The sequence below is a fragment of the Pyxicephalus adspersus genome, chromosome 12 (assembly GCF_032062135.1).
Source record: "Pyxicephalus adspersus chromosome 12, UCB_Pads_2.0, whole genome shotgun sequence".
NCBI lineage: Eukaryota > Metazoa > Chordata > Amphibia > Anura > Pyxicephalidae > Pyxicephalus > Pyxicephalus adspersus.
The window spans coordinates 43,310,389-43,323,787 of NC_092869.1; the positions used below are offsets into that span (position 1 = coordinate 43,310,389).

At 41.2% G+C, this 13,399-nt stretch overlaps 1 protein-coding gene across 1 annotated transcript in view; it reads right to left on the reverse strand.

Moving 5' to 3' along the window:
- CEP128 (centrosomal protein 128) overlaps positions 1-13,399 on the reverse strand; it is an 89,131-nt gene that overhangs the window by 39,566 nt on the left and 36,166 nt on the right. The window contains exon 20 of the mRNA XM_072427667.1: positions 11,983-12,175. Coding sequence (XP_072283768.1) covers positions 11,983-12,175 — 193 coding nt within the window. The remainder of the gene's footprint in view (positions 1-11,982; positions 12,176-13,399) is intronic.

A 13,399-nucleotide genomic window follows, 5' to 3' on the forward strand; every position in this document is an offset into this window, starting at 1 on the left:
GGGCCATAGAGTCCTCAATAAAATAAACTGGTGAAATAGAAAACATTTAAGTCGCCCTCTCGGTACAAAACCAATCTCTGACTGCTCTCTATGAACTGAACAGCTTATTTTGTGTTATTTGGACCCAGGAGGTTGTACAGGTGGGTGATGGACAGGAGACTAGTAGATCAGGTCTACGCTCCCCTCCCCAACATTGTGTTATGTATGTATTATGTACAAGTGCTGTATATTCTAAATTCCATAAAATGTACTCGATAAGGAAAACTGAACATGAAATATATCTGAAGTGAAGGGTGGTTTGTTAGGGTGCAGATACACCAAAATCATGCTGCCCAAATCCCCGACTAAGCTTCACTCGGCCATAAAGTTGAATTGATTGATTAGCCGAGGTGTCCCGCGTGCTTATTGTTCACAAACCACTGCCTCCCTTATTGCATTATCTATACTGCTATCGCAAGTACTGGCCGTGCAGGAAGAATGCAGCAAATGATCCTCACATATCACCAGTGACAGGTGCTGCGGATTGTGCGTCCTCCCAGAGAGAGCTCACACACCTCACCAGCGCACCGTAATATTGCCCAAATAAAGACAGACCTTGAGGAATGCAAACCTAGGATACATAAATCACCGGTGCCCGTGTCACATATATCTGCCAAAATGTTAATTACAATGTACAGGACCATCTAAGCGAGTTTACAGTGTTAACCCTTTCCTTTTTCTACAGAGAACATAGTACATATTGGAAAAGAAGGCAATGTACTGGTGATAGTAAGGGAACCGGAGCAAACAAAATACTAAAGCAGAATAATTGTCTGCTAATCATGCCAACCCTCAACTGCTGCTCTATAGAATATGAATAGATATGAATTTTTAGATGAATCATCTCTCTGGGATGGATTACTGCTCAGACACGGCTGCTGATTGGCTGGTGGCTCCGATTTCCCTTTCTCAGAATTCCCATGGCCCATCTCCGAGGGTTGTACTGAAGATAACATTCAAAACTAGAAATGTGTTTAGGATACAAAACCCCTAAGGACATATCTAGGTGACCAGAGGACTCTCCTCTGATAAGAGAGCAGAATTTAAAAACACGAACAACACAAACTTACCAACAATCAAAAATTTCACACAGAGCTGACCAGTGCTAGAAGCTGCATTTCCCGTATTCCTGGTATCGGCAGTCCATAAGAAGAGGAGTTTACAGAATCGGAAATTCAAGAACCTACAGAAGTGCCACAATTACTTTTTAGGCCTTCCTTGGTCTGCCTTCTAAAGCCAATGTAAAGCAAGTGCAGTTGGTTGCAGGAGACTCCAATTCAGGCAATGCCAAGACCAACAGCTATAGACTGGCAGGGTGGCTTTATTTAGGGCCACACACCAAGGCCTATTCCATCTATAACTTTACAGGCACAATGTACACCAAGCTATAGCAGAAAGAACTGGACTGTCAAAAGTACACAGCTACTAGGGTCATAACCACTGGAAAAGTTGCCCATACATCACCATAGCCATCACCTCTCTTGTAGCCAGGAATAAATGCCATCCAATAACAAGTCTGTATTTACCCATCCCGCACCCTTACTCCTCATATGATGACTCTTCTTCCTTAGTCTCTATTGCTGCTGTCTTCCTCCGGGACTACTTTCTATATGTCAACATTCTGCCCTCCAGAATGGGAAACATTCCCAATTATTTTTGTCTAAAAAGTATATAACCTTGTAAATGAGTGAGTACAGTATGTAATAGCACAATGGTTACAGGAAACAATAGGAAAAAACATAAAAGAAATGAGAATACGGACAGCCTGTTGATCTGCCATTTGTTCACCACTCTTATGAAGCTGGCCTGGGGGGGTTAATAACTGCGCAGTTAGCATAGTACACGCTGCAGATCATTCAGTAAAACAAATCTCAGCATTCATGAAGTGTCCAAGGTTTTCTTTCATTAGAGTTACCTACACATACAGGCATGATGGGAATATTTCCGTCCCTCTCCATCATTCTTCTCTCGGCAGCACACAAAACCATCAACACTTTTCCTAGCAGTTCCGAACTGCTCCGTGTCTTCCAGCTTCTCCGTGACCTGACAGTACCCCGTGAATGTGACATCACCATTGCAGCTCCGAAGAGGATTGTGATGCTGGCAGAGGTAGAATAAGGTCACAGATTTCACAAGAAAACTAAAATAGAAAACCTGGGGGAAGCAGCAAGGAGACACAGACAGGACCCTCCCTGCAGATATGTGTTCTGGTCACTACCAAAAACATGGGATACTTGTGCAGTGCACAGAAGCAGAAACCCCACATACTCTGATTTTTCTGGATTTCTCACAGTATAAAGAAATGGAAGAGCTCCATACTACACTGCACCTATGGACATGCAGTGTATAGGTGTGGAGGACTGCCAGAGAATACAGCTCGCCTCTCCATGGCATCTCCAGCAGTGGGTATAAATCACTGACCAGGCCCCTACTAAATCCTAAACTAATTCACAGGACAATCATACATTTATGCATAGGACCCATCAATCCTTCAGACCTTCGTTTAACTTACATCAGAAAACATGGCTTACCCGCTTGTCTGATTTTACATCTAAAGTTTATATTGTGCACCTGGCTGCCCTACTGATATCATTAGGATTGACCCTAAACCTGAGCAAGTAAAATGCAGCCAGTGTGCCCCCTTGCCCCAGCTTTGCCCTCCCTGTGCACATTGCAGTCTACCCATTCACCACATAACAGGGAGGATAGAGAGAGGAATTGTGTAAAAAAAGCATTATGAAAAGCCTGGTAAACCATCGATGGATTATATACTTAGAATATGGTAAACCCAGAGGACTTTCTGACATTCATGTAGCCGCAGAGTCTTGGGCTGAAATTTCTCTTTAAAATTAAATTGCTTTCTTTTATGAAACAAAAGGTAAAAAATGTGGGAATCTCAAGTGATGGACCTCCAACTTTCTGCTGTCACTGGAGCCCCTTTCACCAGAAAGAAGCACTCCATGACCACCAGCCTGGGCTGAATGTCTATCAGCGGGATTCTCACAACTTTTTGGTGCATGTCTTGTCATGCATGTTATACAGCTCCATGGTAGACTGAAGTTAGAAAACATTAATTTACATTTCACATTGGAATTAGATTCATGCTGTTCTGGAGGCCACAACAACTACTGTACATTGAATTCAGTGGGATTACAAAGCTATTGGATGCAGGAGCAGGCAGCGGCAATTTTCTTGTTAGGCTTTGATGGGTCTTCCCTTGATAATGTGGACAACCATTTTGCATTTGTGATTGGGGCCATCGTCCTTCCAATTAGAATGCCCACCCATCCACAAGGACACCATGGAAATAAAGAGGCAACAGATGTATCACAAGCACCTAAATCATGGGACCATTGGTGTGACCTGACCGATGTCCCACGCAACACTCACAGGGCTTACACTCGTAATATCTCTACAGGAAAGGAATGGATCAGAACCACCTGATGATCCACTGAACATTTACGTGTACAATGTAATGGTCAGAAGAGTTTCCTTTACCCCCTTGGGAAGGCAGACATTACCCAATATTTACCTGATGGGGACTTGATTGGGGCCAAGGTTGTGCGGCTAGTGACCACCCTAATAACCATCACTATACTGCTGGTGTGTTGGGAAGGCCAGGGATCCCAGATGATATAGAGTACAGTAGGTATTTATCACAAAGCAATGTAGAGCATAGGGTGCCCCGGGACCTGAGAATCATGTGCTATGAAAGGTAAAGGAAGGTAATCCTGTACAGCACAATAGGACATACTAGCACTATACACGTCATTGTAATAGGTGGTAATAGAATCCAGTGAGCAGAACCCTGTACAATCTAGGATGTTTTCACACTCCAGAACCTGAAAGGACTGAGTTAAGGTCATGCCCCAGCCTCAATGGCAGGGATCACAGCAGGACACATAGGGGAAGTCAGGCCAAAATCCAGAGCGGCCTTTTTTCCAAGTTTACAAACACTCTTCACGTCCGTCCCCAGCTTTAATACTTCAGGACGCTGCTGGGGGATTCGGTTCACCGAGTCATTTCAGAAACCGCAGCTCTCTCCACAACAGAATGCCATTAACCCCATCGACGCTGTAGCATCTGGGTATAAACTCTAGCAACCTCAGCTCAGCCCCTCCAGGCACTTAACGGGTTCAGCTCAGCGGCAATGCGAAATAGCAGGGATCAGATGTATTTAGAGTGTTTAATGCAAGACAGACATGCCCTGGCATCAAGGGCTCTGGGCCGTGCCCTTTCCAAAATTTAAACACCCCAGAAAGAGCAGCTGGGTCCAAAACCTTCTCATTACTGCAGTGGAAAACAAAACAGGAGGGTGTAGTGAGGGAAGAAGCACAAAGAACATTGTTAATGAGTTTAGGAATTTCCAATGTAGCCAGCTGGGAAGTGAAGAGACGGCAAATTGCAGATTGTCATGAACAGAATTCATAATGCCCCGAAGCTACAATTTCAAATCATTGTTTTTTTTTCTCCTTCCCAAACATATTAAACACAACCTTACACATATTAACATTCCAGAACTAAAAGTTTTATCCTGCAGGCCTTGCAATTTGACAGCACAAAAATAATGCAATTAATGAAGGACTGGTCTATAGAACATTCTCCCTACAAGATGGCATCTACCTGTCCCGAGTCTCAGCACCAAGTCTGAGCGCCAAGCACAGCCGCTAATAACAGACCTGATGAAACTCTATATGACCAGTCCGCCATTGTCTCATGTAATCGCATCTGATGGATAGATCAAAGCACTGAATTAAAAAGCTCTTCAACAGCGCCTGGGAAACCTCCAGTTGTGTTGGGTGACAGAACGTGGGGGGCGGGGAGCGCCACGGTGTGTAAAGAGGTGGCCCAAGGAGATTAGTAAGAAAGTTTGTGAGAAACGCACAAATCCCCAGAGGAATTTCACAAACCGTCGCCCCTTCAATCAAGTCACTGATAAAACAGCATGGAACACAATTAAAAGCAGTCCTGTGTTCTAGAGGGTGGAGAAGATTAAATTAGTTTGGATTAAAGTTAAATTTATCACATTTCCATGAACCAGAAACATTACAATTCTGGGGCCTGACAGAAAAAACCCACTTGTTTGTAGAATTTACACACATGGGTTTGGTGGATTTGGTCTCTCTCCCCTTGGCTGCTGAACAAGAGCGCCATCACAGTGCCCAATCCTGACACTGCAGGTTATTGGACATTCTGACACCAATTCATCCTTCCTATAGAGTGTTACAAACTGCACATTATTCCATTAGGCCTTAGGGGTCCTAACCTACAGGTCCTACTCCAATCTGGAGATTCAGGAATTTTGTTTTGGCATCATACACCTTGGGGCAGACTTGACCTGTTGGCTTCTAGAATGTGAAATGAAGAGGGAATGCCGATATTTCACAGAACTGGCAGTACACCCCCCATTTATCAGTGACCCAGATCTCTGCTCATGACACAGCCAACATCCCATGTGGCACCAGTACAGTTTACAAGTCTATTCTATCATACCAGTAAAGAGATGGATAGGAACCACAAAACGATTTGCAAACTTCTGTGATCGATCAACCAGATCATCATCCAATAAAATAATAAAAGATACAACATTTACAAAAGAATAGGAAATATGATCAGCAACTATAGAAACTCAATTATAGTTGCTGGTCAAATAACTCAATCAATTATGACTACATCTCCTGTGTTCTGATCAGTGTAAGTCAAACATCTACTGGATCCTGCAGAAATGATCACTAACACCACAGATGATCAATTGCCAGTGTCCAAATCAACTGAGAGCTTAGTAAATTGAAATACGGATGATCTGTGGTTTATGATTCCTATTGCTTTCAGCTGATCAATTGAATAATCAGATTGATATAACTCTGGACAATTTATTTTTAGGAGTTTGGAATGACTCAGGAGCTGAATGCTGAGATAATCCTAATCTCTGATACTACTGGAATGAAAGGAACGCTCAGTACACCACAAGGTAGATCTTCCAATGGGTTTTTGTGACAATTGTTCTAAGAGAAGACTTTCTTCCTCTTGGTAAATAATAGGGAGGGGTTTTTCCCCCGATCATGTTTTAATTTCTGACAGCAGCATTTTGATAACTGACAGGTGCTGAAAGGACAGAAAATGAAAGAAGTTCTCTCCAATGGGTTCACAGACAAAAACTGGTAGAAATGTAAATTTTTTTTCCCAAAACTAGGAAAAAAATGGGGATAGTCTGTGAAAGTTTATTGTTCAGTGCGTGCACAGTAAAACAGTTTGTAATGTAAATCCACAACAAAAAAAAACTCTTACCAAAATAAATGGGTGATTACAAAAAGTAAAATTTCATGTTTTATATCTGTGGGAAAAACCAAATCCCTGTGCCAAACAAAGTTGTACCACCATGTGCACCCATTCCAGCGGTCACTGTGGATGACTTGAGAGGACGTTTACAAGGATTTTCCTCCTTGTCTATGGACAAGTGATGGTGAAGGCGTGATTGTGTTCCATTGAGTCATATTACTCTGCATTCTAACTATTAGGTAGGCAGAATTTGGCTCCATGCTGCTCAGTGATGTAGAACTCATTGTTTGAAACCTGAGGTTTAGAAGTGAACAATCTTTGTATAAACAGAACACGTAAAAGGCAGCAAATAACGGGTTAAAGAACAATATATTATCAATATAAATTACACTGAAGAATAAACAGCCTCCCCTTTACGGCCAGGGCTTTATGAAAAGCAAAGCTGGTTTTAATAAATAATGAGGCAAAAGGACAAAAATCAATTAACAGGGCATAAATGTTCTCTAGGAGAGATAGGAGTGAAGCTGCCTCAGCTAAAGAGAAGATAAAATACCTGATAATGTCATAGGAATCAGCCCAGAACTGCCATGAGCCTGGATAAATGATGGGAGAGGGTTGAGATGAACTGACCCCATGTACTAAGTCATGCAATAACCAGCAGAGCAATCTGCATCATATCCAAACATCTGACCTCATCTGGTAGAAGGATGAGAGGGTGACACAGAGGAGAGGAATCACCAGTAATAGTAGCTTGTCTCTAACATAAGATTATCTATAACCCAGCTAGAGGTCACCCAAACTGAACATAGAGGGCCGCTAATGCAAAAGGGAATGTACAGAGTACAATGTCTTCTTGGCTCTCCACCATATCCAACTGTACACTTAACATGCGTGTTTAGGAATCACAATGAGCAGATGTTGTTCTGGCTCTAGGCCTCCTATATTAATGGTTTCATTTTATCTCGACCTGGCAAAGCTCCTGCTCACAGCCGCGGATGGCTCCTAACCAGGGAGTCTGTTGAGAAAACATGAAATAGATTCTATTCCTAATACAAACCGTCAACGGGAAAATTATAAATGGCACGAAACCGGTATCTGTGCCAAACCATGTCCCCACCGACTGCCCAATGTAAATCTCCAATGAATGAAAGCCACATTGTGTGAGAGGAACAAGCCAAAGTGTGCCATTCAATAGAGGCAAAAGAAAGAATGGAAGAGAGGGAGGCTCTGTCCTCAGGACTTTGATCCTGTACTGACACAGGATGGGGTGTTGAAGCCGGCAGTGACCAGGAAAGACAATGGTAACACCGTCATCAGAGCTGACATTTCCCAATATTCAGTCAGTGAGTATGTGAATATCCCATTAGGCTCCAGTGTACAACCCCAGTGGTGTCATAATTAGAGCAATGGGGAAGAGATGACCCAGTTGCAGTCTATGCACACCAAGATATTCACTCAGAGAGGAAAGAATAAACCTCCAGATTTTTTTAGTCTCTGGAGAAAAGGTGGAATCCTGCTGTTCAGTCCATCTTCATTACACTGGAACCATGAAAACGATGACTATTACAGCACCGGACACAACATGTACACAACCCTATCTGATGATGCTAAATAAAGAGCAACAGTTGGCATTATCCTGCACCAAAACTTTAGGAGTTTGCTAATAGAAAGTTGAACAATCAGCAAGCAATGGCCGTACACTGATGGGGACATGAAGAACCAAATTGTAAAATGACTTTACTGCAAGCAATACAAAACTTGAGAGAAAAATACCTTAATGCCAGTTCCTAATATATGTCAATGCACAGAAATACAAATATGCACACAACATATTTGTGTCTTATGAATGTAAATGTACAAAAAAGGTCAGTGATCAGAACAAAACTATTACTTGCCATGCTTTCGAATCACGGCACCAAACAGACTGTTTGATAGTAACAATCTCGGAGAGCTTCAAAGTGAAATTATCTTTAGGATTTACACGCTGTATGGTTATAAATTGTTTAGCATCCATCTGACGTCGGCCCAATATGTCCTGGTGGTGAAGGAGTTACCCTATGAATCGCACCCCAGCTGAGCCTTTTTCCGTTCGTTCATTAGGCCGGTTATCTTTTTATGTTTTCTTTATTTGGCTAATATGCTTTTTCATTACTCGGACTCCCCGGGGTAGGAACTAAATTGAGTGTTATGAGGCCGCATTTGCTGCATCGGCGGGATAATGCTTTATAATTAAAGGATCTGACAGGTTTTACAGCTAATGCAGAATGTGGAGATCACTGACAGGAACAGAGGACAGGAAGAGAGTCAAATAATCAAGATGTGGGGATGGACCTGTATGGAATTTTACAGATGCCCATATTTTATCTACCCTTAGCAATTGCATATGATATGGGGGAGGAGGGAAAAGGAGAAGAAAATTTTGCAGCGTATATAAGCATTGCACAGACCACTGCAAACTCCCAAACTGCATTCTGTATAATTCTCTTTACTACCCCTCCAATGCATTATGTATCGCCATCCACAGCCAACATCCTAACAATTTCTTTTCATAGCTGATGGCTCGGCATTAAATTCTAGAAATACTGCTAATAGGTTCATAATACAGAACCAGAAACTTATGTGAAATGAAATGACATTCCTGAGGATCTATAAGATTTTACAACTTTACAATACACGATCATGAAATCTCCAAATAAACTATTAAACTAATCTCATCATTTTATAGTCGTAACAATTACTGTGACGAAGTTCTAAAAAAAAGCCTTGCGTCAGCTTCATGTTATGAAAAAGTAAATTGGATGGGTGTTAAAGTGAACCCAAATGCAAAAACTCTAAAATCTTATTTGGATCATCAAGAAATATTAATTGCACCTGAACTCATTAAAAATCTACTTTTTGTCATGCATTCTCTATTCTTTATTAACTGTGCTTTCTGAGACCAGGCACTCCTGTTTTTTATCCACAGTAAAAAAAAAAGAAAAAATCATCTAAGACACGAATGGTCTAACCAGATCTTGAGTGGTATTTGTGCTTTCATTACTCTGCTGTTCTTGCCGGAGTGCAAGCTCTACCTGAGGTGCAGGGATCTTCTTTTTACTGTTTTATCTATTCTGTGGATTTTTGCAATTGTTACATTTTATACCATTTGTGGTCATTACTAGACCAGCCCTCAGACCAGTTATTTGTCAGGCAGGTTTAGCATGAGGGATTTAAGACTGGTCTCTACAAAGGTGATCACCTCCACAAAGACCATACAGAACAAGGCATGGCAAGTCAGGATTAGGAAAAAGATTAGCTACAGAGAGACCATAGGATATACTTGTCTATAACTTGCTTTTTTAGGGACACAGTTTGCACAGTACAGGTCATCCCAAATATTCAACTTGTTGAAGTATCCTAGCAAAACCTGCCATATGTTAAAAACATACAGTGCACTAAAAAGTTAAAATGCTGTAAAAGAAAAATCTGCTTGTACTTCCCAGAAGTAAGGGAGGCATCAATTCTAAATTCATAAACCTGCATGCAGCCATGTCCCCTGCACACAGATACTCTCTTGGAGAGCCTTCTGCTAAAGCCAGAAGTATACGATTTAGGCCCATCAGCCCTCTGCTTGAGGATCACTTCTGATAATAATTTCTCCTGGCTGTAGATAGATGTATTAGGCTGCTGAGTGGGTTCTGCTAGGTCTGAGTGGATAACTGTGCTCTTCCAGCTTTAAAAAAATGGAGTTTGATGCACTTCTATTCTTCTGCACTGCTGTCAGGTTTGTAGGGCTTCAGTATCACTCAGAGACAAGAGGCCAACTTACACTGCTAATGATTGGCAGAGCTGGGGTATTGATCTCAGTTCTCCCCAGTATGTAAATGGTTTATTGGTCAATCCATGGGCATTAAGTGTGTATGCTTACATAATTAAGGAACATATCAGACTGCGACATTGGAGCTACGCTTCTTGAAATGTTGAATTTCCACATTTGCCAAACAAAAATGTGAAATACCATATGGTGCAATGCTACCCCATACATCCCCTGGACAAAAAACTGCATATTCTGGTATTCTGTGTCCATACCACACACTGCAGCACCTCCTTATTTACATACTAGGCTATGTTACTTATTTTGAAATTTTAGTGTAATTTCCTTTTTGAAAAAAACTATGAAAATTATTGGAATAGTTTTACAAGATCATCCAATCTGGTCTGCAATAATAACTGCAAAATCTTAAAAGCTGATGAACACAGCTATAAATTTAAAGTAAAATGACATTATAAGTAGCAAAAGATAAAAAAATTATTTGGGAGAATTAGATATCTCACTTTGTAATATGCAATGTGAGTTGTAATGTTGCAGCTCGAATACAGGTAGAAAATATGTGCGGATCGGGAAAAGTTCTGTAATACTAAAGAAAATTGGTCACAGACCCTACAACACTGACCAAGCAGAGATGTATATATCAACTATTGAGCAGTGAAAAGTTATTAGCGGAATGACTGCAAGAGTGACGAAGGTTAGGAAATGCGTCATAAAATGTAACTGTATTTAGACATGTTGGAAGACAGAGAGCAGAATGGCATCTTTTTTTTATGAAGAAATGCATTTCTTGAAATTTGAGCCACTGAAATTTATTAATATTAATAATAAACAGGATTTATATTTTGCAGTGTTGTACATTAAATAAGGTTTGCAAATGAAAGACAGACACAGACAGTGACACAGGAGGAGGAGAGATGTTGGCTAAACCATCGAGAAGATTGCGGAATGTCCTTATAGAGGGCAGATCAGATGTGTGCCCATTTTTTATGACAGCCTTATACATATGGAGTGTCAGTATGGGAAAGTCAGTGTGTACAGCAAACTTTTTCAGTGTTTCTATGTTTTTTTTTTTGCAAACAAACTAAATCTAGATTGTAACGGGAGACTCGTCACGCAAGGCATGCAAGTATCACAGAAATGTCAAGGAAAATAAGTAACATGATTTTGGAACTGCTAAACCCAATACAATGGTAGTACAATGTTCTTTTTTTTTTCTAAACAAGACGCCTCCTTTTCAGGCTGAGCTCTCATGGACATCACTGGTAGGTGAGAAGTGTGCGGTTGAACTGCCTGCCAACTACTCACCACAAACAGAATAGAACATAAGCAGCTCTATTCCAGGTGCTCTGTGGGACTTTTCCTACCGTCTATGACTGCCAGGCTCTCATAACTCTGCTCACTCTATCGTCTCCCAAATGGTAACGGTTATCCAGGAGCCACTGGGCAGTTTTTAATAACTTAAAAAGAAATCCATAAAATTTCTGTATTTCTATTTTCCAGAGAATTTTTCACCATTTCAGTTGCTGAACAAAAATCCTCCAACTGCCAACTAAACTTTGTTTCTGTGGCTGCAACAGAACTTCCACATTTCTGTTGTGGATCTGTATGGGTCTCAGAACAGGAATCCGGGGACTTATCCTATAGTATAATGTTCTAAAATATGTGCGTGTTGGAAGGAGCCGTGTGTACTGAACATCAGAAGCAGCTTCTTAACCCTCAAGTCTTGTGGAACTTGGAGTCAGTCAACCCTAGTTACAATGCAATGCAGACTGGTGTAACAGGTACATTTTTGGATCAGATCATATAATAATAATTTGATGGCAGATCACTAGGAAAACACTATGAGCACCCACCTTTCTTGTCACGATGAGCATCCTCCAGCTGCTGCTCCAGTCTGGAAATTTGCTGATTGAGGATTTCTTTCTCAGAGTCTTTCTTTAACTTTTGCTCCTTCAGCTGCTCCCGACATTGATGGTACTGAATGCTAATCTTACATTCATTCTCCTCTCGTTCCTTCACCTCGTCATACAGCAACTGAAGCTTAGTCTATGGAGTGAGAAAAACTTCTTAGCAACACGCTATGTCCACAAATATCAGCTACAAAAAAACCTAAAGTTTCTATAGCCGCCAAGCACGTCAGCAGAAGTATTCGGAGCAATCGATTGATTGACGATTGTGAGGAAGAAGTTCAGGCTCACTACAACATGCACAGCTCTGGGTGAACACTAAGGCTGGGTACACACGTGCAAGAATTGTTGTTGGAAACTATCTTTTCAATGACAAAAAGAATGCACATACAGCGCAGTTCTGCTCTATAAAGAGGGGAGAACAACCAAGTGGCAACCTGCTGTGCTATCCCCCCTTCACTTTCATTACGATCATTTGTTGTTCATGGATCTGCCAAGGTGGAACAACAGACGATCGCTGTACACGTGCAGGATTCTCGTCCGATATCAGCCCTGAGGTGATTATCAGACGAGAATCATCTGACGTGTGTACGTAGCCTAAGGTGGGTAAATCACAGGAACCTCAATAATATATCATACTATGAAGGCCGCTATCCTCACCATTGACATTGTACTAAGCATATTCCATAGGGTTTTCTTATCTACATTAATTCCCGCCTTCTCCAGTGTGATGCTCTTGTATAGAAAAAAAAAACCCAGTGATGGAGGTATCATTGAGAAGAGTGGTGGGAAACCTCATACACAGATACATATGCATCTGTTTTACACAACACCTAGGAAAAGTACATTTCCCAGATCTTCACACTGAGACAAAGAATTAGACTTTTTTTCAACTGATTCTAAATGTCACAGCTGCGGATAAACAGAAGAAAGAGCAATAGAAGTATTTATTTATCTGGAAAAACTCCCCAGACTCCCATGGCTTCCAGCCACATGAATGAATGTTCTAGCGAAAATGCCAGTCATGTGATTTCAGTACAAGGATGATGCTAGATGATGACCCCTTCTTCTGTCATTTTTTGGGGAGTTTAGACATGTGATTGCCTATTATTGGGGTCACAAGAAGCAAAACTGTTTATGCTCAGCCAACATTTTGCATTCTTTATTACAATTCCATACAAGAATCCAACAAGAATTTGGAGAACTCTTAGTGATATTCAATAAATGATTACTCCCTGTGTACCTTATTTGAATTTTGTTTAAACTGGTACAGTAAAATTATGGAGGACTCTTCGCATGGTCACTGGGAGTCTATTCCCTAAATCATGTGGAAAATGTATGTATGTAAATTCTTCTCCATCCT